This window comes from Cladosporium halotolerans, assembly GCF_011745625.1.
Source record: "Cladosporium halotolerans strain TM138-S3 chromosome Unknown Sca9, whole genome shotgun sequence".
Lineage (NCBI taxonomy): Eukaryota > Fungi > Ascomycota > Dothideomycetes > Cladosporiales > Cladosporiaceae > Cladosporium > Cladosporium halotolerans.
In genome coordinates, this window is record NW_027191460.1 from 633,126 (window position 1) to 657,771 (window position 24,646).

At 55.5% G+C, this 24,646-nt stretch overlaps 7 protein-coding genes across 7 annotated transcripts; 3 read left to right on the forward strand and 4 right to left on the reverse strand.

Moving 5' to 3' along the window:
* On the forward strand, positions 1 to 2,518 carry WHR41_03670 (uncharacterized protein; the record flags this gene model as incomplete). Its single annotated transcript, XM_069372276.1, has 2 exons — positions 1 to 863; positions 919 to 2,518. 2 exons carry the CDS (start codon positions 1 to 3, stop codon positions 2,396 to 2,398), a joined length of 2,343 nt encoding a protein of 780 aa, XP_069230708.1. The 3' UTR covers positions 2,399 to 2,518.
* Positions 2,400 to 3,092, reverse strand: WHR41_03671 (uncharacterized protein). Its single transcript, XM_069372277.1, has 3 exons — positions 2,936 to 3,092; positions 2,812 to 2,861; positions 2,400 to 2,729 (listed from the first exon to the last, which is right to left on the reverse strand). Exons 1-3 carry the CDS (start codon positions 3,066 to 3,068, stop codon positions 2,556 to 2,558), a joined length of 357 nt encoding a protein of 118 aa, XP_069230709.1. The 5' UTR covers positions 3,069 to 3,092; the 3' UTR covers positions 2,400 to 2,555.
* Positions 3,093 to 5,444: 2,352 nt separating this feature from the next.
* WHR41_03672 (uncharacterized protein) lies at positions 5,445 to 6,596 on the reverse strand (the record flags this gene model as incomplete). The annotated part of the gene is made up of 3 exons (XM_069372278.1): positions 6,415 to 6,596; positions 6,121 to 6,365; positions 5,445 to 6,036 (listed from the first exon to the last, which is right to left on the reverse strand). Exons 1-3 carry the CDS (start codon positions 6,493 to 6,495, stop codon positions 5,445 to 5,447), a joined length of 918 nt encoding a protein of 305 aa, XP_069230710.1. The 5' UTR covers positions 6,496 to 6,596.
* Positions 6,597 to 6,841: 245 nt separating this feature from the next.
* Positions 6,842 to 8,632, reverse strand: WHR41_03673 (uncharacterized protein; the record flags this gene model as incomplete). Its single annotated transcript, XM_069372279.1, has 1 exon — positions 6,842 to 8,632. One exon carries the CDS (start codon positions 8,630 to 8,632, stop codon positions 6,842 to 6,844), a length of 1,791 nt encoding a protein of 596 aa, XP_069230711.1.
* Positions 8,633 to 9,352: 720 nt separating this feature from the next.
* WHR41_03674 (uncharacterized protein) lies at positions 9,353 to 11,613 on the forward strand. The gene is made up of 3 exons (XM_069372280.1): positions 9,353 to 9,867; positions 9,924 to 10,633; positions 10,691 to 11,613. The coding sequence occupies exons 1-3, from the start codon at positions 9,623 to 9,625 to the stop codon at positions 11,290 to 11,292; spliced, it is 1,557 nt and encodes a 518-aa protein (XP_069230712.1). The 5' UTR covers positions 9,353 to 9,622; the 3' UTR covers positions 11,293 to 11,613.
* A 6,068-nt stretch (positions 11,614 to 17,681) lies between these two features.
* Positions 17,682 to 20,933, forward strand: WHR41_03675 (uncharacterized protein). The gene is made up of 6 exons (XM_069372281.1): positions 17,682 to 18,247; positions 18,315 to 18,347; positions 18,400 to 18,705; positions 18,792 to 19,019; positions 19,070 to 19,106; positions 19,158 to 20,933. The coding sequence occupies exons 1-6, from the start codon at positions 18,171 to 18,173 to the stop codon at positions 20,112 to 20,114; spliced, it is 1,638 nt and encodes a 545-aa protein (XP_069230713.1). The 5' UTR covers positions 17,682 to 18,170; the 3' UTR covers positions 20,115 to 20,933.
* A 1,488-nt stretch (positions 20,934 to 22,421) lies between these two features.
* Positions 22,422 to 23,501, reverse strand: aah1 (Adenine deaminase; the record flags this gene model as incomplete). Its single annotated transcript, XM_069372282.1, has 1 exon — positions 22,422 to 23,501. One exon carries the CDS (start codon positions 23,499 to 23,501, stop codon positions 22,422 to 22,424), a length of 1,080 nt encoding a protein of 359 aa, XP_069230714.1.
* Positions 23,502 to 24,646: the final 1,145 nt, after the last annotated feature.

Sequence of the window (24,646 nt, forward strand, 5' to 3'; positions counted from 1 at the left end):
ATGACCGGCCATGACTGGCCGTGCGGGCGGTGCGACTCGCTCATCAGCCTCGCGTGCTTCGCTGCCATGCGACGCCGAACCGTTTCAAGCCCGGACGCGGCGGCGGCTAATCACCGCGGCTCGTCCCGCAACGCGGCCCGCTCGCTAATCCCGGTGGCTTTCATTAGCCGGTGGATACTTGCTCATTCAGTCTCGCGCGCGACCCACGCCCGCATCAAAGGCGTAAGTAGGCAGCCTCGGCCGGCTTGGGCGATGCCTCTCGCTCAGCATCTGGACGCCGGTCGTTACCGTAACTTGCTCACTGCACTTGGCGGTGTTGTTGCTTGCACGTCTACTTCATCCGCGGGGCGGCTTCGTTACACTCTCTCGGGATTGCATTCTTTGTCACGCACGCACGTCTTCACGTCCGTCTTCTCTTCGACTACCTCAGGTACCACACGCATTGGCTGGCCCAATATGGCGACTCTCAACCCCCGCCACAGCTCCATGGAGATGCCTGAGAACGGCTACATGGTGTATCATTGGGGTTACGGAAACGAAGTCTTGCCTTGCGAGTCTGACCAAACTACTTGCGAGTACCTTGATGGTGTTTATAAAATGCACGATGTTTCCATGACATACTCGTTCATCATGTGGGGGGTCTTGCTTGGGATTGCTGTCGTTTGGGTCGCTCTTCGGGGTTGGCGAATGGGTGGTCCCTCGCAGAAGGTTGGAGGTGTCATTGATGGCTTGTGTGATCGTCTTGGACGAATGAGGAGGAGGTGGTTGTTGAAAGACACTCCATTGAGATCGCTTTTTGGGCGGACGACGAGACTGCAGGTTGCAATTTTGGCCATCATGTCGGGATATCTCCTGATCTTCTCGTAAGTCGTCCTTCGACCCGAATCACACCATTCACAATTCTAACAGTACTTGCAGATTCACTGGCATCATCTGGAAACGATGGCACAACGACAATCCCAGCACGTCCAAAACTCGAACACCTCTCGGTTGGTGGTCCGACCGCGTTGGTATTCTTGCATACGCTTTGACGCCCTTGACTGTTCTCTTGGCAACCCGCGAAAACCTCTTGACCATCCTTACCGGCATTCCATACCAACACTTCAACTTCCTACACCGATGGCTTGGCCGCATCATCTTCGCCCAGGCCATGCTGCACACGATCGGCTGGACCGTCGTCGAGGCGTACTTCTACCAACCAGCATCTGTCTACAGGATCTTCTTCACCAACATGTACGCCATTTTCGGAGTCGTCGCTACGGCTATCATCTGCTTCCTGTTCGTCTTCAGTCTGAAACCTGTCATTCGATGGACTGGATATGAATTCTTCAAGGTTACCCATTGGGTTGCCGCGATCCTCTACATCGGTGCTTGCTGGGGTCATTGGGATAAACTTTACTGCTGGATGGTCGCCAGTCTCATCTTGATGTTCCTCGACCAGGGAGCTCGTTTCGTCAGGACTTGCTACCTGCACTTTGGTGGCACCAAGGGTGTTGGGTTCCGTCGCGCAATATCGGAAGTCCAGATCATTGGCGAGGGTGACGATGTCATTGTTCGAGTGGACTTTGATTTCGAACAAGAAGCCTGGGAGCCTGGTCAGCATTTCTACCTGTGCTTCCCCAGTCTCAGCATCTGGCAGTCTCACCCTTTCACCGTTGCTTCCATGCCCGACTTCTCTAGCAAGGTCCAACATCACACCTACCTCCTCCGCGCTCGTAAAGGCCAGACCGCCCAGCTCGCCGCTCTCGCCGGTCAGACCGACGTACCCGTCATCATAACCGGACCCTACGGACCCGGTTACCCCAAGCACACCACCGACAACGTCCTCGCCGTCGCCGGCGGCACCGGCGTGACCTTCACCATGCCCATCGTCATCGCCTCCCTCCGCCAAATGATCGTCCCTCAAGCCACCGTTGACTTCGTCTGGGTCATCCGCCGCGCCCAGGACCTCCTCTGGCTCAACAAGGAATTCGTCGAGTTCAAGGAGATGCTCGAGAAGAACCCCGGCCTCCGCATCAGCATCTTCGTCACCCGCGAGGACCAACCTCACATCCCCTTCTGCTGCAACAGGCCCAGCAAGCAGTTCGTGAAGGACAGCGATCCCGAGAAGGGACCGACTACGCAGGTCTCGTCTCGCTCGTCAGAGACTTCCAACCGCGCCACACTGCAGGAGCTTCTCGCTATCGACCAGGATCGCTTTTCCGTTCAGTTGCTGGGCAGTCATCATCCGACCATGCCGGCCGTCGTGACGTCTTTCATGGAGCGCGCCAACAAGCGCGGAGGCTACATTCAGGTCCTGGGCAGTGGGCCGGATGCCATGGGCAGTGATCTGCGCGAGGCGATCGCGAAGGTCGAGGAGAGGGATGGGTTGGACTTTTATTGGGATTCTAGAGAGTAGATGGCGTGGAAGCATTGCATTGCGTTGCGCTTGCATGGTGTGGATAGATACCCGATTGAGAGTTTTGTTTTTAGCGTTATGACATGGAAAAATCATAGAAATGATCACGATCTCCAACTATCCCCTCGTACAGTCTCAACAGCGAGATGATGAACACCTATCCCTCAATCAACCCCGGCAACTCCCCAACGATAAACTCCACCACCGCGTCCGGGCCCCTCTCGACTTGCAGACCTTGAGGGAGAGCTAGCGTTTTGACGGCCGGGTTGATCGCGCGCGCGGCAGACATCACGGACGCGCTTTGCGAGGGACTCCACATCGAGGCTGTGAACTGCGATGCCAGCCATCGTTCGTCAGATCGGCGAGTCTGGATGGTTTGGGGAAAGGAAGGGAAAGGAGAAGGGAGCACGCACGACGATGTCCGGCTTGTGTTGCTCTAGGAGAGCGGGCGCTGCTTCGGGACCTGTGCGCGGGGTTCGGTTTCAGCGATGTTGCCCACGATGGGAGAGGGACTCGATGGGTGGGTGGGAGACGCACTCTCGGCGTTCGCGACGTGCCGGATCGTGTACTGCTCTTTGACCGTTTCGACCACGCGGCTTACGAGCCGGGTCGCGCGCTCGGGCGCGTTGTTTACGGTTAGGAGGGTGTAGGGGCCTTTTGGGGGGGACATTTTTGCTGTGGATGGGGACGGGGGAGGGGGGTGGGATTGCTATGGGACGGAGTGTCGTCTATGTATACGTGTATTGGGGTGTGTAGGTTAGGGCTGTTCGCCGTCTTCGGCGCGGATCCAGAAGGGATGGTGGTGGCGGATGGGGGCCGGGTTAGTGTTCATCCGGGGATTGGGTGGAAGGGTCCGACAGAGGTTTTGGGCAGGTTTCTTATCACTCTCTAGGACCACGACGCGCTCCTCCAGCTTCTCGGCCATCTGTTCAAGCTCGTGTTGTCTCTGATCCCAGAAGCCAGGGTCGTCGGGCACGTTAGGGTTGGTAGGTCTCGGCGATGGAGGGGCCATTACGAATGACGCAACCAGGTCGAGGCTTAGAGGGTGATAACAGTCGACCGAGATTGTGTAAAGTCTGATTTAGTGATGTTTGATAGAGTCGCCCGTGAGGTCTGAATAGAGTTATTAAAGGTGTGAGAAATTTGTTAGAGGTGTGAGAAATAAGAACGGAGAGTGAGGTTTCATAACCAGAAGTGAACGACTTCAAACGAAGTTGTGCAAACGCCCATTGATAGCGCGCTTAGTCACTAATAACACAAAGAAATATGAGTTTTCAAGAGGGGTTATACCCATAGCGCTTGGGGTGCTTGGCGCAATGGTAGCGCGTCAGTTTTCGGTATAACATCAATTGCCAATCACTGAAGGCTGTGGGTTCGAGTCCCATGGTGCTCGCCAGCTTTTTGCGTGTTTATGGTGACAACATAAGCCTCACATGCGCCATTTTTGAAAGCTCGACGGGCGAAGCTTTGCAAAAGCGAGCTCTGACTTTTTAGGTAGTGAAGATACATTGACAAATCTTATAATGAACCATGAGCTGATGTGCTACGTGAATGCATAACTAGCAGTGGCTCTACAGGCTATCTCCTTGGGTCCGCGCGATGATTGAACGATGGTGCTGATGGTAGCACCACATTTTGAACCAGACTCTAGGAGAGCGTAGAGAAGGGACCACGACAGGTCTGAGATCTATCTATCGCTAGTTATATGCAAAGGCAGCTATTATTCTCGTTTTTGACATCTCACTTTCCCGATTCTGGGGTCTTTCGAAGCTTTTCGAAATACGGGACTCTCTCGTTTGAAACTGATTTGAAAACGGTGGGAGGCGACGGTAGTACCCTGCATCATTCTGATCACTCGGAGAAACAACAACCTCTGCATATCCAGGTCTTGTCTAACTCTCGGGGGAAGATGTGATTTTGAAACGACGCGCGCGATGACCGCACCTCACATTCTCCGATATGTTGGGGGTTGCAGACGAGAACGTGTAGCGCTACATAGGCCGGAAACCCGCGAAATTCCCATTAACCACGAGTCCTCGATTTCGTCTCTCAGCCTGTACATTAGGCGTATGTAGTGACAAGATGCGGACGTGACGTGCGGAGGTTGCTGCGCGATTGAGTGCAGATAAGCTTAATTCAACCCTAACCCTAATTTTCCAAGCCTTATGTCGACCACTCTATGTACGATGCCCGCGAGCAGAACCACGTAAAAAGGGAGAATACAAATAACGGCTAACTGGTATAACTTTTTGAATCGTGGTGTAGATTCAGAACTTGGTAATGTTCTCCGGGAAGCCCGTATCATCGCTTTTCCCATAAACCTCGATTACATTCTGGGCAGAGACGATGAGGTGTCGAGAGCTTCGCTGTACCTCCAGTGGGAGGTAATCCTTCAGAACTTCAACAGTCAGAGAGCTGCTTATTAGGTTCAATAAGTCTGTGACAGACCAGGATCGATAACAACGCGAGCCGACTCTCACTTTGTGAGGTTTACATACGGCAAGCTGATCGGGAGGTTCGGAAATCGACGATTTCGACATTGGTTTTATAATGTAGCGGTTAGCACTTCGGATTCTGATTATACCCTCCTCCTCATGAGCGAGCATACCTGACTTCCGGCAACCCCGGTTCGATTCCGGGTAAGACCTTTCGTTTTGTCCTACGTGGCTGTTCTTTTGCCAGTTGGACGAGGATAATCAGAAGAGGGGGCATGGGGGCGATATGTGGAATCGAGTCAGGACAAGCTTCTGAGGGCGGCGCTAACCTACTGATGGAGGCAGCAACATGCATGCAAGATACTTCGGGAGATTGATCCAAATTGTTCACTGACGATGATACTAGTGTACGGAGTAAGAGCACACGCATGTGTTGCCGGGGGCGAAAGTGAACGGATGAAGCACACGCGTCGCAAAGCCGAGATTCACTTCCCACCGATCATCGATCAGATACCAGGATCGGACGTCTCGTAATGACTGCACCTGTCGATACTGAGAAGCAGATACTGTAGGCAACGCCAGTGACACCCAACCCCGAGCAACCCCCGACTTCACTCCCCCAAAAACCCCTCCACCAACCGATGGAACTCTTCCGGCTTCTCCCAATAACACCAATGCCCACCCCAGCCCACAACCACCCCCTTCGCCCTGCTCCCTCCCTGACCCCCATTGACAAGCTCAACAACATGCATCGGCCCCTCAGCCGGAAAACACCCGCTCCTCTCGCTCGCCACAACCAACACTTTCACCTTACTACCGCTCTTACCCCCAAAGTTAAACCGAATCGAACTCCTCCAATCATTCGCCGTATGATCCGCCATCAGCTTCCCATACCACCACGCATCGCCCTTCAGCGCCTCGCCAAGAAAGAACGCCTCGTCCGCTTTCCACTCTTCCGACTCCGGCCCCGGGTCGCCCGCCACGGGGTGCGATCTGTACCCCAAGCAGGAGGCGATCGTCCCGCGGTGCGCGGCGGCGGCGTCGGTGGCGAGGGTTTGTTGGAAGGAGGCGAGAGCGGCGGCGTCGTTCATGCCGCGGTTGCCGAAGGCGGGGCCCCAGTCTGAGAGGTAGTTTTGCAGGGGCGCTTGGTCGACGAAGATTAGGTGGGCGAAGATTCGGGGCGTGAAGAGTTCGGCGTAGGACCTGTGTTTGAGATGCGATTAGTGATCTGCTCACTTGAGTGGGTTTCGTCTTGTGGGTGTCTGTGGGTGGATCTTGAGTACCTACCAGAGAATCGCAGCGCCCAGACTTGCGCCGATGGCGTCGACCACGCCCGAGGAGCCGCGTTCTTCGAGACGCATGTGGTCGATGAGGTTCTTCAGGTCCATCGCCAGTCTGGCCACATGGTAGCCGGCTTTGGGCTTGTCGGAGGCTCCGTGGCCGCGAAGGTCGGGCACGAGGACGAAGTGGCGTTGTGAGAGGGCGGGGGTGTTGCGCTTGAAGACTTCGCCTGAGCCTGTGAAGCCGTGGAGCTGTTGGAGGTGTCAGCTCGTGGTTCGGATAGAGGAGGGGTGTGCGTACGAGGATCAAGGGAGGGTTTGATTCCGAGCCGAAGGTCGAGTAGTGGAGAGTTACGCCGTCGTTGGCTGTGAAAGACGGCATTATGAGGGGTTGTCCAGTAGTCGTCTTCTGGGAGCTTAGAATTACCAGGTCCGACAGGGGAACGTTTATTGAGGGGCACAGCTTCCAAACTGTCAAAAACTGGAAGCTTGTGAATCACGTAACTGACACGGCGACGGAACGTTGTCGATTGGCGTTGCGAATCTCCATCCCAAGACCCCGCGGCAAAGCCCCGCTGAGATCGACTTTTGAGAATACCATCACGATTTCAAAGACGGTTTTGATCACAGAACAGGTCAGAAAACAATGCACATTCTTGGAGTTTTCACACATATACGGAAGCAGTACTCCCATCTACAAAATTTCCACAGCCCCTCCCTCAACCTATCTACAACTTACTCCCCTTCGCCCCCTTCCTCTTCCCCCTCTTAAGCGCCTCGTCAATAACCGCCATGGCTTCCACGAGCCTCCTCTCCTGCAACTTCGGCGCAACGACCTGCACGCTCAACACACTCCCCTTGTACAGCTTCCTCTCCTCTTCTCCCCACAGCCCCCGATTGATCTTGTCCCACCCGTTCAGCGGCTCGCTGCTTCCGATCTCGCACGCCAGATCTTCCGCCGACACGGACCGCACGGGGATGATGCCCGCCGGCAGGTCGAGCAGGTTGAAGGCTGCCGTGTAATTCACGTCGTTCCAGCGGTCCGTAGGAGGGATCGGGTGAGGGGCCGCAGGGCAGATGAAGACGTCGATTTCGCGGTCGATGGATTGCTTTCTCGACGACAGAGTGGTGCTGGAAGACGGATCGGCGACCCAGAAGCCACCACTTTCGCGCCAGATGTCCAGTGAGCGGGTCTGCAGGTCGAGCTTCTGGCCTTGCAGTTTGGTGATTTCGGCGGCGGTCTTGGGCTCGCGGCGCCGGATGCGGTCTTTTAGCCAAGGAGAGAGGGGCTCGGATTGCGCTTCGAGCAGGTCGAACCAGGTGTTTGTGCCGTCGATGCTGAAGAGGCCGTTCGAGGTTTTGATGCATTTGTTGAGGAGGGAGGAGAGGTCGAGTTCGACGACTTCGATTGAGGTGAGGTGAGTGGAGGGTTGCAGCCGGAGGACTTTGGCTACTTCGTCGAGCATGCGTTGGACTGGGGGAAGGGGAGTTACGTGGCCGTCTGTGCGGACGATGCCGATGCGAAGTGGGTGTTGGTGTTTTCTCCTCGGGGAGGTGAGTTGGTTGTGGACTGAGGACTGCTGATCCCAGGCTTGAGGGATGACGTCTGGGTCGAAGAGCCAGGGTTGATTTTCACCGACAACACGCAGCAGCATCTCGCAGTCTCGAATACTGTGGGCAATCGGACCTGCAGTGACTTCAATGCCGAGTTTGCTACTGCCAGCGGGGAGACCGCCCTGCTGCCCGGCGTATGGTACACGGCCATGCGAAGGCTTGATGCCGTAGAGACCATTGCAAAGTGCCGGCACGCGGATGCTCCCTCCAACATCAGTGCCAATACCTAGAGGGCTTCCATGAAGACATATGAGAGCTCCTTCTCCTCCGGAGCTACCGCCAGGTGTAAGGTCCTTGTGAGCAGGATTCCGAACACGGCCGAAGATGTTGTTGTGGCTATCTAATGCCATCATGGTTTGTGGGATGTTGGTCTTGCAATATAATATTGCTCCCATCGAGAGTAGATGCTCAACGAGAGCGGAGTTGGTAGTGCTGGGTTTGAAGCACAAGGCTGCCACACCGAGGGATGCATCGTACCCCTTAATTTGGAAGGTGTCCTTGAGTGAGATGGGCAGGCCATGGAGTGGGCCGAAAGGCTTTCCAGTACGGTCGAAGTGGGCGTCGAGCTCTTTTGCACGAGCAATTGCATCGTCAAAGAGAATCTCGGTCAGACAGTTCGTGAGCTGCTGAGCGATGGCGGCACGTTTACAGAACGCAGTTGCCACAGCCTCGCTGGTGAGATTACCGTTGGCCAATTCATCAACCAGCTCGGAGGCATCATATTCCTCGGTAATCTGAAGCTCAATATCTGAGAGGCTACCGCTCTGGCGAGGGATCTGTAGGATGTTGCTTTTATCGAGATCGGTGGAGTCTGGGAGACGCCATGCTTCGGGGATGCGGTCAAGCTGCTCGGCCTTTTTGCGGGCGGCAATGTCACGCCAGGGCTCTAGCTCTTGCTGCTCCATGGTTGCTTTGAGATGTTGCAGCGTTGTGAGATCAACCACCCCAAGACGGTGTCCGAGACTCCATGCCAATGGATAGCCGTGTCCGCACAGCTTTGGGTCGAGCCGAGGTTGGAGCAGCCGCGGCAAAGGGACCGTGCACGTGACCGCCCCTCATCTCGCGCATGTCGCCTGTCTTGCAGCGTTGATGTGTCGACTCTTGATACGCCTACCTTACCTGACGACCATGTAATGCAGTGCAAGAGTGGCATCCACACCGTGTATCTCTTGTTAGCTGCCTCAAGGGTGAGGAGCACGGCGTTATGACGGAGCGCTAGGGAAGACGGCAAAGCATCCAGGCCAGCTCACCGCTCAATGGAGATGTGCCGCGGATGCAAGGGCAGAGCAGTGGAGACTGTTGGAAGACAAGCTTTTGCTTGATGGCGACAAGGCGACCAGGACCTCCAAGGGCTAGACGATGTGGGAACGAGGTGGGAAGCAGCTAACGTGAAGGCCCCGCAGAGGGGCCAAACCTGCTTGCTTACAGGACTCACCTCCAAAGACGCACACGCACACGCGCACGCATGCAGTGCTGGCTGCCGTCAACAATGCCGTGCGCCGTCCCGTAAACACCCTAACACCCCTCGACACAGCCCCGCGGCCTGTCGGCGCCAATGGCCTCACGTGTTGTCGGCGCGCTGCCGTTTGCCTGGCCTGATGATGGCGCGTAATGCTGATACTACTAGGGAGGTGGTGCGGTGCACACGCGGCGGTGGCGTAGAGCTGGTGAGTAGCTAGTTAGGAAGCAGCCACCCGTCATAGCTCGTGCCTGCATGTGAGGAAGCTCATCAATTGATCAGGCGAGCTCCAGCACTCACCACCTGCATTCACCGCGCCTGACCTTGCTTTCTTTCTTACCTCCTCCTCAGTCCGTTTTCCCCGCTCACACCACGAAACACCTCAGTTCTAAATTCCTACCTCGAATCGTACTGTCACCTACCGCTATCTACAACCATGGTCCACCTCGCTCGCGTCAAGACCGATCGCGACTTGTCCGAGCACAACAAAGATCTGCCTAAGATTGAGGACCTTGACATTGGAGTCCCTGGCCAAGATGAATTCACTGCCAACGTCTATGGCTCTAGCTTCGCTGCTCAGGACCTCCCAAGGCACGAGATACCAGAGAAAGAGATGCCTCGCGATGTGGCGTACAGAATGATCAAAGACGACCTCACTTTGGATGGAACGCCCACACTGAAGTTAGTTGTCTGGCGATCTAGCACATTCAAAGCTAAGCGATATTGACAACCCACAGCCTCGCCTCTTTCGTCACTACCTACATGGAAGACGAAGCCGAGAAGCTCATGGTCGACGCCTTCAGCAAGAACTTCATCGACTACGAAGAATATCCCGTCAGCGCCGACATTCAAAACCGCTGCGTCAGCATGATCGCTCGCCTCTTCAACGTCCCCTCGCACGATGAGAACTCGAATGCTATGGGCACGTCCACCATCGGCTCCTCCGAAGCCATCATGCTCGCCACTCTCGCCATGAAGAAACGCTGGGTCAACAAGCGCAAGGCTGAGGGCAAGGATTTCAGCCGCCCGAACATCATCATGAACTCTGCCGTGCAGGTGTGCTGGGAGAAGGCTGCGAGGTATTTCGATGTAGAGGAAAAGTTTGTCTACTGCACTCCCGACCGCTACGTGATCGATCCTGAGGAGGCCGTCAACCTCATCGACGAGAACACCATTGGCATTTGCTCAATCCTCGGCACCACCTACACTGGCGAGTACGAGGACACCAAGGCCATCAACGACCTGCTGGTCAAGAAGGGCATCGATTGTCCGATCCACGTTGACGCTGCTTCTGGTGGTTTCGTAGCACCTTTCGTCAACCCCAACCTCGTCTGGGACTTCCGCCTCGAGAAGGTCGTCTCAATCAACGTCTCCGGCCACAAATACGGCCTCGTCTACCCCGGCGTCGGCTGGGTCGTGTGGCGTGATCCCGAGTTCCTCCCGAAAGGTAAAAAGTACTCACTCAAAACCCCATCAATCCCGAAACTAACAATCCTCTCCCCAGAACTAATCTTCAACATCAACTACCTCGGCGCCGACCAAGCCTCCTTCACGCTGAACTTCTCCCGCGGCGCTAGCCAGGTCATCGGGCAGTACTACCAGCTGATCCGGCTCGGCAAAACCGGCTACCGCAGCATCATGCTCAACCTCACCCGCACCGCCGACTACCTCGCGGCTGCCGTGCAGACCATGGGATTCCTGCTCATGTCCAAAACCCGCGGCGCCGGCCTCCCGCTCGTCGCTTTCCGCCTCGACCCCGCGCGCAAGCACGGCTTCGACGAGTTCGCCATCGCCCACCAGCTGCGCGAGCGCGGCTGGGTCGTGCCCGCGTACACGATGGCGCCGCACAGCGGGGAGCTGAAGATGATGCGGGTGGTCGTGAGGGAGGATTTTTCAAGGTCGAGGTGCGACGCGCTGATTGGGGATTTGAAGCTTGCGCTGGGCGAGCTGGCGAAGCTGGACGAGAAGAGGATGCTGAAGAGCTATGTTGACCACATGAGGGGTCATGGGAGCAGGACGGGCAGGACGCAGGGGATGAATACGCATTTTGCGGATGAGACGCACAGTCTTAGTGGGAAGCATGGGAAGACGCATGGTGTTTGTTGAGTTTGTGGGGAGATGGAAGTGGAGTGGAGTGAAGGATGTTGGGAGGGCGGGCACCTGAGGTTTGGTCGGCGGAGGCCTGTTATTCACTCTTTTCACGATGAATGATGGTTCTATACGTATGATGTGCGGACTTCTTCCATTTCCGCGTGTCTCAAGAATGACACTACAAAATACGGTACCACCCTCGCTTTTGAACCATTAGATGTCGATCTTGCGAAAGAGAGAGAGAGCGTCAATAATCTTGTCAAGTATCTCAGAGGGAGAATTATGAGGATACGGTACTACTATCTCCTCTAATGTCATAAAAATCAATTTCCCGCGCGTGAGAGCTTACTGTTAACCCGAACAAGTCTGGAAAGGGGGCCTGTGGGCCCCAGCTTCATAGAGTCACGAAATCGCTCATGTGTGGAACATTTCCACATCATCATCATTCTCCACTTCCTCCTCATCAGAGGCCTCTTCTGGATCGGCATGAGCTGCGCCTGGGGTCGGGGTCGACTCCTGCTCAGCCTTTGTCTCGGCATTGAAACCCAGACCGGTGAGCTTGTGTTCTCCGGTGTTGCGCCTCAGGTAGTTGTGGCCCGTGACTGGAGGCGCGGGTTTCATCTCCTTCCTACAAGCGATGAATTTCTCCCCGGTGAGGGTAGTTTCGTCGAACTAGGCGGCAATTTGGTCGATGCGGTCATCTTTCGCAGCGACCCGGACCACGTCTTGCAGGGGAAGCATCCGGACCTGATGCTGGTGGGAGATGGTCATGGCATTCGAGGAATGGCGAAGCAGCTCCTGAGCGGTGTGCCCAAGGTGCTGGCTATGAGAGATCATCTCCGCTGTAGTGAGAGTTGAGTCTGCCACAACGTCCCGAACAGTGCTGATCAGGGCTGCGTCGGAGTAGCCGGGGGCAAACAAGGAGGGCATGATGTTCTTGCGGGCCATCGTGATCCAGCGTTGCTTGAGTACATGAGTGGACATGACGAGGTAATCGGGCGCCCTGTCAGATAGCTTGAGGTTGTAGAAGTTCATCTGCAATGCATCAGAGGAACAGACCAGTTGCGGGTGTTTCCGGAAGCAGCGTTTGATGTAGGCATCGGCGTCCATGACACCGGGGGAGTATTTCTCCTTTGCCAACCTGGAAATTGCGGATGTGACGGCGGGGGCCAGGCGGAACGGATCAAGCTGAGCTGGGAACTCATGTTTCTTCGGGTTGTATAGAAACCCTTTGCATGATCTTCCAAGACGCAGCCGAGCATGCTCGCAGGGCTTCTGTTGGCGATTAACCAGGTCGTGCTACAATACCGTACCTCTCCTTTGCGCCTGGCCTTGCCTTTACCCTTACCTTGGGCCACGCCTTCCCAGTCGGTGACGGGGACCACGGGCACAGGGAGAAGGTAGGTGGCATTGCCCGACTCGCGGCGGTGGGCATATTCCCCACCGCCCATGAGGACGCGGTTGACGTGGCATGTCAGATATTGACGGTCTTTGCCCTTGAGGACGGTAGCAGGCTCCCCTTGTGGAAGGCCGTGGGGCCAGACTGCTCCCTTGGTATCAAAAACGTGGGGCCGCTTTTTACCCAAGTTCTCGGGTATTTCAAAGTCCCATGCGACTAGCAGGTAGCATTCCGCAACGCATCTATCTCAGAGGTGGCAGTTCCAGGGTGGCTCTAGGTACGTTTGAGGTGTGTCGAAGTAGTGAATCGCATCATAAAGAGGAGTTTCGACCTCTCCAAGGTCGGGCTTCCCGTTCGTGTCGTACGTGATCTTCAGTTTGTTGGTATGCTCTGGGGTCCAGGTCGGGTAGCTCATCGGTTAGGGAGTCCCACGGGCAACGAGATCACCCGAGCTCGAATTCTTGAGCATGATGATCTTCCTTGAGTTGTCTTCCAGGGCGTTCATGTCGTTGCGGCGCATGTAGGGAGTGGTTTCCTCCCTTTCGCTCACTTCCTTGGATGAGCTCATCAGTTCTCCAGTCTTCCGCTTCATGATGCCGACGGTCCAGCAACGGACGTGAACGCTTCGTCACTTGATGACACTAGGGAGGGCAGAAAACCCAGCGGTAGGTGCTGAGGTGGTTGTAGAGGTAGTGGGTTGCCGGGAGGTGCAGATTTTGTGGTTGTTGTGTGAGTGAGGCAAGTGAGTGCAAGTGAACAAGTGCCGGTTGCCACAGGGGCTTCCGTGCGTGCACATGAATGCTTTCACATGACACGAGGCAATGAGTGGGCGCGGTTCTTTCACTTGCGAGAGTTGCTTTCTGGCATCACATGCGCGTGAGATGCATGTGACTTCTTGCTCAATTGAGGAAGATTAGTTCACTCATTTTGCATGGATGTTGGCGTCACCTCAGACGGTTCACGATTGTGCCAGTCGGCGGTTGAGACGAGCCACAAGCAAGTCCTCGATGGCGTCTTCGGACTGGGTGTAAGACTGACAGTCCAGGTTTCCCAGCGCCGTGATGCCCAGCCGGCGTTTTGCAGCACACAATGTGAATCGTTAGGTGCGCGGCTTTGGAACAAATGTCTAGAGGGTTTGCAGGAACTTGATACGTAGCAATACTCGATTGCCGACAACCCTCGGAAAGTTGCCCAGACATTTTCAGAGCGCCTTTTTGCCGTATCAGCGGGATTGCTTTGTCGACGGTCTCTTGCACTCGGTCAACCTATTTGCCGGTCATGATCACAACATCATTAGCGTGTGTCAGATAAAATCATAATTCATTGATCTCGGTTCTGAGGCCGGGCCTCGACAGATCACCGTCAACACTCTTTTGCGAAACACAGAGAACATTGTCAGCCCTCAACGCGCTGCACTATTCGCGGATAAAGCACAATGCGAGATCTGGTTGCTGTGCGTTGTAGACCTTCATTTGACCCCGCGTCTTCTCCGTCTGGTTTCTGGGAATGAGTGGCGCGAAGAGGCGCACTCGAAACTGGAAGAACAGTAGCAGCAGAAAGTCTGACGCCGCTCCAGTCACCCAACCCGTCGGCGACCAGTTGCTCAGTCGCTCCTGGAATTTTAGCGAGGATAAGCCCCGTCCTACAGTCATTTACCCATGAGGTGCCGCCACCGTGACAGAGTGTGAGTTCGTGGCAATGGCATCGTCGCTCTGGCAATGTTGCAGCCCAATCACGCCACGATCAGAAGGCGTTCCGAGATGAAGCAAGATTGCCATGTGACCATGCCTCCTAACTACCCGCGATTAGCATCCCAGGACAGCTCTTGGGTCCAACCGGATCAGCAGGCACGGAGCGCAGCCCGCTCCCTTCCGATGCAGAGTTCAGCGCGGCCTGGACTGCTATTCTCGTTGCCGTGATGCGGATCCTTCTTCGACAGGACTAATGCCAGGACTAATGCCAAACGGAAAGTCACAGAGCCCTGGGGTTCCTTTGACCGGTAGGTGCAACTCAAGGCGAATGGGGCATTGAAGGTTCGGACGTACACGCGGCTTTGTGCTCTCAAGGCCAAAGGCAAATCCGTTTCCGGAGGAGGGGGGATGGCCGGAAGTCGGATGTGATCACATGGAGGCGTTTAGGTTGGCGGTATGCTTTTTCTCGTGTTCGAGAAGATTTGTGAAATTGATAAGATGGTTCAAAGGTGAATCTCGACTGGCTTTTCAAGAACTTAGGGTTGATTTGGCGGTGATGTGAGGCTTCTGACGCCATAGCCACAAGCGCCGGCTTGCGATCAACGGCAGACTCGTATCCAGCCGAAGAAAGCCAATAATGGTTCTGGGAATTCGCATCAAAATCTGGCAAATCGAAGGGTTCAACGCGGCAGCAATGCACTATAATGTGGGGGTTGTCTGTGTGGCTTGCGTGAGAATGGACGAGCCAAAGTCAATATGGGCACTCACCAATTCAAGGTGCCCCCACTGCTTCCCCGAGACAACGTGTGGCATTGCAGTCTCATTATGTTTCGCGCGTAAAAATCAGTTTGAACACGCTGGAGGAGATGGTAGCACGTCAACTTTGGTAGGGGTTGAGGAGAGGCTTCTGCGCTTGAGTGAACATCTCCGGAGGTTGGAGAATGGCGTCAGATTGGGGCGAGGTTCAGAAAGAATGTGTGTTCCAACCCCACTGCCTCTCCAGAAAACTCCTGTGCTATCATCCCTTCTGGATCAACCAAAAACGATTTTTTGCGGGAAGGCCTAGTGCAGTGTACGAGAAGTTTGGCAGTGTATTGGATTCGTTACTTTGGCTCCTGCATACTGAGGGTCCATCGAGAGTGATTCCGTGTTGCTGCGAAAGCGCATGGAATGAGGCAGATCGTCATCTATCGCCGGTTTCACCATCTTCGATCACCATTCACTTACGATAGTGCTTGAAAGTTCTGCTGCATCCAAAAGGCAACACAACCGAAGAAAGCATTGCGATCGGTAAGAGTAGCCTGGACTGTGGATTGGAGCATCATTGCAGAACCTCAAATTAGAATTTGGTTAACCGTGCACAGGTCGGAAGGGCCCCCCGATGATCTTTTACACTCGGCGCCGTTGCTGTAAAGACAGTAGAGCGCGGCTAGTATGGTAGGTTGTTCGACGGCTCTCTGCCTAAGCGAGCTTAAAGGCTATCAAGGGTAGATCGTTAGTGCACAGGGTGCGAGGCGGTTTGTCGACTATTATATCAGCATGAAGAATGTCGGAGCAGACAGTAGGTCTGTGCCGCAGCATCCGGTTTCCCTTGCTCAAGCTCGCGGTGCGCTTTGAAGTCTGGTTTTATTATAGATTTAAGCTTCCCGGTTCCACGAGGTGCGGGCACTAAGCCTTCCCTGTCGCAATCCCACGGGAAATGCGTCATGCCGCGACGGAACGCCCGACAACGTTTTGTCCGTCCACAGGACCATAACAAATTATTGAGGCCAAGCGGTCGATCAGACACATGAGAGAAATTGCATGCTGGGACCATGATACACGCTGATTGCAGTTTGAGACAGCGGCGCCACTGGTGGGTTGCATCTGTGTGTGGCAATCAGTGGCGTGGGTGCAGGCAAATGACGAAAAGAAGTGCTTTATTTCGAGCAGCTGGACAGATGCATTGCGGCGGGGATCACGGGGCGTGGATCGCTTCGAGAAATGTGCGCAGGCGTCCAGTATCGGGCACTCAATGTGGTACCGGCGCGCGGCTAGAGAAGACTCAATCGGCACGTAGGATTTCTGATCCCGGACAGTGTTGACGACCGTTGAAAAGAGGGCAGCGCTTGTGATGCCTGGTTTGGAATGCCGTGGGACTGACTTTGTAACGCGTCTTTCCACGAGCAATGAAAGAAGAACGATGCCGAGGCTGGCCCACAAGAGCCGGCCGGCGACTCTCGGTATGCGCTTGCCCTATCCTACCATCGCAGTCGGTCCCAAAGCTGCGCACACGCTGCTGGAGCTGAACGGCCAATATTCCCAAGTGGTTCGAGTCGCGCGAAGCCAAAAATAACCGACCCTGCCCACTTGGAGCCGTCGCCCCCCGCAAATCGCCCGGCCTAAGGAAGCTAGCACGGCTTTTGGCGAACGCCATACCGCCGTGACCGCGTGCAGGCTTCAGAAATTATCTGCTATCACCGCGTGGGAGGTTGGCGGGTGGTCACAGCACTGTTGCTGCCCTGAGCGTACGCACGACGGACTCGCCGGACGAGGTGGCAGCTTGCTGACGGACGGCTGGGCGTACTGATGACGCTGCCGCCCAGATCCCGCGAACAGCAACGGCGGTCCGCGAGAAGAGGCGAGGAAAGGCTGAGCAGGCGCCAGCACGCCACTCATCGGGCGTGGATAGTGGGCACCCCTCGTTGCATTCTGCCATTCTACCGTAGCAGCGACCAAGGGACAGGAGTGGTGGCAGCAGGACCTGCCGAGCAGGGTCTGCTGCTGGTTCCTGCAGATCAGGTTGCGGCTAGGGGCGCTCCTCGCTTCCTGCTCCCCCGGCCTGTCAGCCCAAGAGGGCATCACTTGCACACGGCGTGGCGGGCTGGCGACGCCGTCGGCGACACGCCCGCGAGACCCCCTTCGCCTCGCGTGCGCTCCTTCGCCTGGTGATGGGTGTGCGTGGACGAATGCGTGTGGACAGATGCGTAGGCACCTGCGCCGTCGCGCATCCATCGCCGCGTGCGGTGGTGCTGTAGGAGCGAGTGGCCGCCGCGAGCTGAAGCCGTCGCTCACCGCGCGACCCGTGTCGGCGGATACCGGCCGTGCTGCTGGCGTGTGCGGGCTCCTGACAGAGGTTGATGAGTATTACTCGCCGGCGCGGGCTGCTGACTGTGAGTGTGCGAGAGACGATGTGCGGTGAGGGCCGCTCCCCAGGACGCGACGGTGCCATTCGAGGCTCGCTCCAGAGCACGGGCGCTGTCATACGAGCTCGACCCTACCCGTCCTCCGCCCATTCAACGGCCGACAAGGTTCTTACCGCACCTATCGCCCTCAAGCCGATCGCCGGCGAACACGCTAGGAGGAAGCTTGAGAGGTCTATTTCGAGAACCTCACACCTGCAGGCGACGTTCAGGCACAGCGCGACCTACATCGAGCGTGCGGTATGCCTCTGGGTCTCATTACATAGCGTCCGTCTTGTCTCCACCGACCCGGGGAGGATCATCGCTTGGTCAAGTATCACACATTCGCTTCTTGCTTTTGTTATCACGCTCGTTGCTCGTGCCTCTACTGTACACTTGAGTGGTACTCCAGACGCTGCTCGAAACCAAACACACTCGCTGCATACATTCCAGAAGACCGCGGTACAGCATTACTCAACACCTGCCGTGATCAAAGGACCCCGCCGGATCCCGACCGCGGCTCTCTACCCTGATATAACCACCCACTAGCGGCGAGGAAATTCCTTTAGGCAGCCATTTCAGCATCTGGTTTGCACGTCTTGAGTACGATCATTCCACAAACTCTCCAGGAAGCATCCCAACATGGCTGGCCAGGGCGCTGGGCCTTCCCGGCGAAGCCACACGAAGAGTCGCAAAGGCTGCAAAACATGCAAACGGAGGTATTTATCCCAGTGTGCTTGAAGGAAGGCGAAGCGAGAATGCGTACGGAGGCTAATGGCCATGTAGACACATTCGTTGTGACGAGACTTTTCCTCAGTGGTCAGTACGCATCTTACCTATCCGCTTGAGTCTTGTGCTGACTTCTCCTCAGCCGCAACTGTACTAAACACCAAGTCCGTTGCGATTACATGGAGAACATGGGATCGGATATGCAGAGCCAGAGCGGAAGCCCAGAACAGTCGTCGCTCGTTTTCACCCCTGAATCAGAGAGACGGGTAGATCTTTGGCAGCAGACCGGCAGCTTTCCGTACAGCGACCTGAACGTGTTTCCTCTCCCATCGACACAAGCATATTCGAAGACCGACCTGCAGTTGATACATCACCTCTCATCTATATCCAACGATCTTTTGCTCAACAACTCCAACGAGCTCACATTATGGACACACAAGCTGCCAAAGTAAGGCTGAAACCGCCGCGCGGATGTGTAAAAGCAACCTCGTATTCACTTATCGGGATCGTCCTGCTAACGTAATTGGTGCATAGATTTCTGAGCATCGCTTCCTCGTATCCTTACGTAATGAACGCCTTGCTTTCCTTCTCCGCAAACCATCTCGCCTGGACACAATCATCACCAGAAACGCGAAATCTTCAGATACACCATGGATCTATTGCGCTTCGAGGTCTGCACGAAGCGATCGGCAGCTTTTCGCCAGCCAACGCCGACGCGATCCTCGCGGCATCGCTACTCATGCTGTGGCAGGCCACGGACTGGTACGATACGTGTCTTTGCTTAAGTAAGACACAGCTGACAACCGGCACAGGCGCAGTTGGTCATCATTGAGAGCGGGTGTGCAGTCGGTCAGTGGAATAGTTTCATCTGCTTCAGACGGGAGCTAACAAAAACAACAGGTCCTCAGCACGATGCAAAGCTGGAGCCATGAATCCCTCTTCAAAGAACTCATAGCCGAAGAAGACCTCGTCGCAGAATCTTTCCGCGCACACCGAAGACGAGCGAGCATCAGCACTTCCGACCGAGCAGCGATAATGCAAAGCATCATCCAATCTCTCCAAAGACTACAATACAGCCTCGTAGGCCTGGACATGGAAGCGTACTGGGTCGAGCAACTGTTGTCATACATCCAACGTCTCCAAAGCACACCACCAGCGCAGACTCCGGAAGAGCAATTCTCACAAATATATCTCCTGCGCAAATGGCTTTTCTGGGTTCCGATATCTCTCCTACAACGGCAAGGCGGAAAGGGTCCAGCGATGCTTACGCTCGCGCACTTCTACGCGACTGCACTCACACTCGAGCCTGTCTTCCCTGACTTGGGTCCTGCGTTTTGCTCTGCGCTCGCGCTACCGGCACTGGACAGCATCGTGAACGTCACAACCGCAATGCGCTCTGAACAAGGTCTGGACAGCGCATCATCGGAAATCGCAACTTTGATGCAGTTTCCCCATCAAGCAGCATTCAATTATCGCAGTCGCCTGACGCAACCCGATCCCACGGTCGCCATGCAGCCATCCCAAGTCGCGTACAGCTTCAACCCCGAAATGCTCAACTACACCACAACCGGCAATCTCAGTCCGGCCTTCGCACCTTCAACACCCCATTACACACCTTCGGTCTCCACCTCCGCCTCCAGCTCCAGCACTCCTTTTCTCGAAGTCCCCTCCTCCCAGGCCAGCCAGACCGGTTTCAGCTACGGCACCAGCTCCTGGGGCGCGATGCCCTCACCTGGCTTTCCTCCCGAGGCATACACATCCGACATCTACGACATGAGCGGCTTGTCGCTAGGCAGCAGCAGCGGCGCTCACGGCTTCCGCGGCGGGTTCGTATCCCCGCTACCCGTTTGGACCTAGGTGTCTACAACTTCGAGTGTAATTTCAGAGGACTAAGCGATTCGATTTCATTCCAGACCTTCATCAAGCGGCCAGCCAGAGCAGCAGTCGCAAGCGCAGCAGCAGCAACAGTATCCACAGTATCAGCAATATCCCGGATACTAGCTAGGCTTTCGTTCCTCCAGTTTCCTTCGTCCATTTCATTTTTCGTTTCGAACAGACGGTCGGCGTGGCTACACGGCGGCAATGAAACAATCAGCATCCATCATACCTAGCGCCCAAGGCCCCGACCAAAGCATATAGCCCATCTGCACGGGCATCGAGAGATTTGCAACACCGAAGATACCCCTCAACGTCCGAACATCGCGAGAACAAATCAGCAACGAGACCGCATTCGATCACGGCGGAACGAATTTCCTCTATCTCATCGTCATCATTTCGGCAGATTTCCTTATCGAGTTTTGCAGTCAAGAAGAGGAGGGTATGGAAGCGGCAATGTGAGGGTTCCGGGAGAACGGAGGTGGTGAGGGGGGTCAGGAGAAGAGTAGGAAGGGCTTTTCAGACAGCAGAAAGTGCATTGATCACGGAAGAAGAGAAGAGCGGGAATGATACCTTTGCATTACATTGACACGGCGTTTTTCGATTTATTGGGCGGCATCCTGGACAAGACGCGCAGAGAGAAGGTGAATTCCGGTCCGGTCTGCTCTTGAGTGGCGGGGATGGTAGGAGGGAAGAGCACCGGCGTCCTCAGAGGGCGGACAAGATTCGGTGGGGAATTCGTACCTGAAGAGTGTATGCGAATACAGGAAAGAAATGGCAAACGAGTGTTTTTATCTCCCATTCCCAAATTTTGCGGAACCGTGCCTAACTTAGATGAGAACTGACTGCAGATTGAACGAAGACCAGTAACAGTTCGAACGAATGATCGATCGATCGATCAAGTCCTGCAATCAAACTCATACGCCCTGCCGAATGCCACGAATTTCGCAATCAGCAATGCAAAGGCTTTTCGACAGCTTGAAGTAGGATGGAGAGCCACTCGCTCAATACAACAAACATTACAAAGAGCAGTGCCGGCGTGCCTCCGTGGCTCTCGAGGATCCTCGGCTTATCCGTCCCGGCATCTGACCACCGACTTCAAATCTACGAGTCGTGTTTCTACGCGTTGCGCGAGTGGCACTCTACCAGATCCCATATCTGGAAGGCGCAAAGGAGTGCGTTCAAGCCAGCTCGTTGCAGTCATCGATCCGAGGGTACAGAACTACGTATGCCGAACGGTCCAAGACGAACTGTCCAGTTCCATCGGTCAATCGACGCTTTCTTGTAGATTTAACCACGTTTGCCCATCCACAAGCACCTTCGAATCGTGACATTACGATGCCCGTAGCGTATTCTCAAGAAGACCCACATTTTCCCCTTTTCTCCAACATCTTCATTCCGTTCCCTGCAACTGCAGGATCATCTTCAGATAGTGTGCTCTGCCAGCCTCCTCACCCCCAATCATTCCTTACCTCATTCAAGCGACAACCCAAATCGTGAATGAACTCAGGGCAAGGAAAGGAATCTAGAAAAATCCTAGATTATTAATTCGACCTTTCTGGACGTTCGGCGACAACGTCGTTTTCGAGAATCATCAATGGAAAATGCACTACTCTTGAAATTTGACTCGAGTTTGCTCCATATGCGACAACCCACTAGATCCCGCTGCCCGCCGGCCAATCCGCTGCTTCGCGGCGCTTGAAGCAAGTGAAAGCGCGTTTGGCGTTCTGTCGCTGTCGAGAATGAATTCAAAAAAAAAAAAAAGTCGAAAAATGAAAGTCGAAAAATGGGACTCGAGTTTGCTCAATATGCGACATCCCACTAGTGCCCGCTGCTCGTAGGCCAATCAAGTGCCCAAGCCAGGTCGATGCAAGTGAAGGAGTTCCTCGGTCATGGCAGACTCCGTCTTCATGGAAGTATTGGAAGTATAGACGGTGAAGGCGTCTTAAAGAGTGAGCCCATGCCGTGTGAAGTGGCCAATTCGTAGCTGCGTAGGTCTGTAGGATCAATTTGGAACGGCCGGCATGCATCGATGCATCGACTCGTCATCAGCTCATCCATTGCGCGCAAACGAGACCCGTGCAGCGTGGAAGATCCAGAGATTCCTCCCTGCTTCAATCCGCACCCAACCACCCAAGCGTCGAATCTCCCACCCATCCTCAACCATCGTCCCAAAACGAACACCGCCTAGCGCCAAAACACTTCACACCATCCAGCCCCGTCTCCCTCCTCTACGCACTTCCATCTGCGCTCCACTGCTATGCCTTTCCCCAACTCAAACCCATCCCCCTAAGCCTCATCGCCGTACTTCGCCCTCCACGCCCCCACCACCCTCTCCAACTCCCCCCTCATCTCCCCCTTCCTCCCCTCCCCGCACCAACTCCCCTCAATCGCCGCCCGACAAACCCCCTCCCACTCCCCCACGCTCAGCGCAAAAGCCCTCTGCACCGCAGCATAATTCTCCCCAATATAGTTGCCCCCAAAATACGCCGGGTCGTCACTATTAATACTAAACTTGACCCCCGCGTCCAGGAACTCCCGCACAGGCAGCTCGGACACGGACCCCACGCCGCGCAGGAACACGTTGCTGATCGGGCAGAGCGTCAGCAGCGTCCCCTGCGCCGCAACGCGGGCTAGGAGCTCCGGGTCCTCCGGCAGCCGCCGGCCGTGGTCGATGCGGGACACGTGCAGGTCGTCGAGGGCCGAGCGGATGTACTCTGGCGGCGCCTCCTCGCCGGCGTGCGCGGTGAGGTTGAGGCCGAGGGCGCGGGCGTCGGCGTAGAGGTCTGCGAAGAGGTGGGGCGGGAAGCCGGCTTCGGAGGAGTCGAGGCCGATGGCTCTGACGGCGCCGGAGGCGAAGGAGGCCTGCAGGGCGGGGAGGTGGAAGGTGGCGAGGCTGGCTTGCGCGGGCAGGTGGCGGAGGAAGCAGCAGACGAGTTCGGAGGTGAGGTTGAGGGTTTGCTTTGCGTGGGATTGCGCGGCGGAGAGGCCGGCGAGGAGGGTCGGGTAGTCGACGCCGCGCGAGAGGTGGGCTTGCGGGTCGAAGAAGACGTCGGCGTGCCGGACGGTGTCGCGGGCGGCGCGGGAGAAGTAGGAGGTTGCGAGGGCTTCGAAGTCGGCGGCGGTGATGAGCACGCTCATGCCGATGTAGTAGTAGTGGAGGAAGTCGTCGAGGGAGGCGAAGTGGCGGTAGCGTTCGGTGAGGGTGGCCGGGGAGGTGAAGGCTTTGTCGTCGGTCGGGAGGGTGATGTTGTTCTTTTTGGCGAGGGTGAAGAGCAATTCCGGGGTGAGGGCGCCTTCGATGTGGATGTGGTGTTCACATTTGGGGAGGAAGGGGAGGAGATCTTCCTCTATGTTTGAAGAAGCCATGCTGAGGTGTTGGATGAGACTGTCCGATGTAATTATGCTCTCAATTGGAAACGATTGTTTGCAGATTCCGTGACCGATCGTTGTAAGTATTGGTAGACCTGTATGTTGGCAGACGGTAAGGACAGAAAGTCGATCGACAAGGCCTGAACTGTTTTCTTTTTTCTTTTTCTTTTTGCAGACAAGGAAGAAACTTAAAGCAACACCTACCTTTTTTCTATCGCTCGTCCATTACCCAGAGCATGACTCCTATACGCCCAAAGCACAAGCTGCGTGTGATAAGGGCTGCTCGCGAACTCGACGAAACCCACTCGCAATGATCAATTATCGCAAAGGATCTCTGTCAGATCTGCCTGTCGGCCGGCTCCGAATTAGGGTCCAGCCGCAGTGAAGCCTGCAAAGCCCTCGTCGACGAAAAACAGAAAGTCGCCCAACAATCTATCGATGAACATAAACATGTCCCTGACGAACGTAACCCTACTTGACTTTTCAGGAATTGACCCGTCGGAGTTTTTTCCCACAGGATCGCAGTGCATTCCTTGCAAGCCACATGCACGCAGCGCCAAAGTCTGCCGCGCTGCCGATCAGACACGTCGATGTCACCTCACCTCATGCGACCCACGGAGAAAGCAAAGTCTCAGCCATGCGAGCTGCAGGGACGCGGACCGCGTCTGCCCGGACAGATCTTCAAGCGGCATCTTCCGGAGGATGGCTTGCGACCATGACGTCGGGGGCAAGCTTGCCCTGCTTTTTTCCTGCCGTTTCGGCCCGTCGTTCGCTGGAGACTTCGCGCTTGCGCTTGGGGCTGCAAGGGGAAAAAGTGGGAGACTGGCCCGGACGGCACGCTCGGAAAGTGAAGCGAGTCGGCATGTGCCGTGGGAAGAGGATGAAAGTGAAGCGGGTGCGAGTGAGCTTCTTCCATCCGAGAGAGCCCCCTGAAGGATGCCAAGCTGAAATGGGAGAAGCGTGCCCGTGAGGCTGGTATAGATTATATAGTTCGGATGGTCTGAGGTAGCGGAAGATAAAATAGCTGTGATTAGGCGCCGATGCTTAGGCGGCCACGAGGGCTCGGGTGGGATGATCAGCGTAAGAAAGACGAAGGGCCGATTGAGATGCCCTTCCAAATGCGCACAACAGGCAGGAGAAAG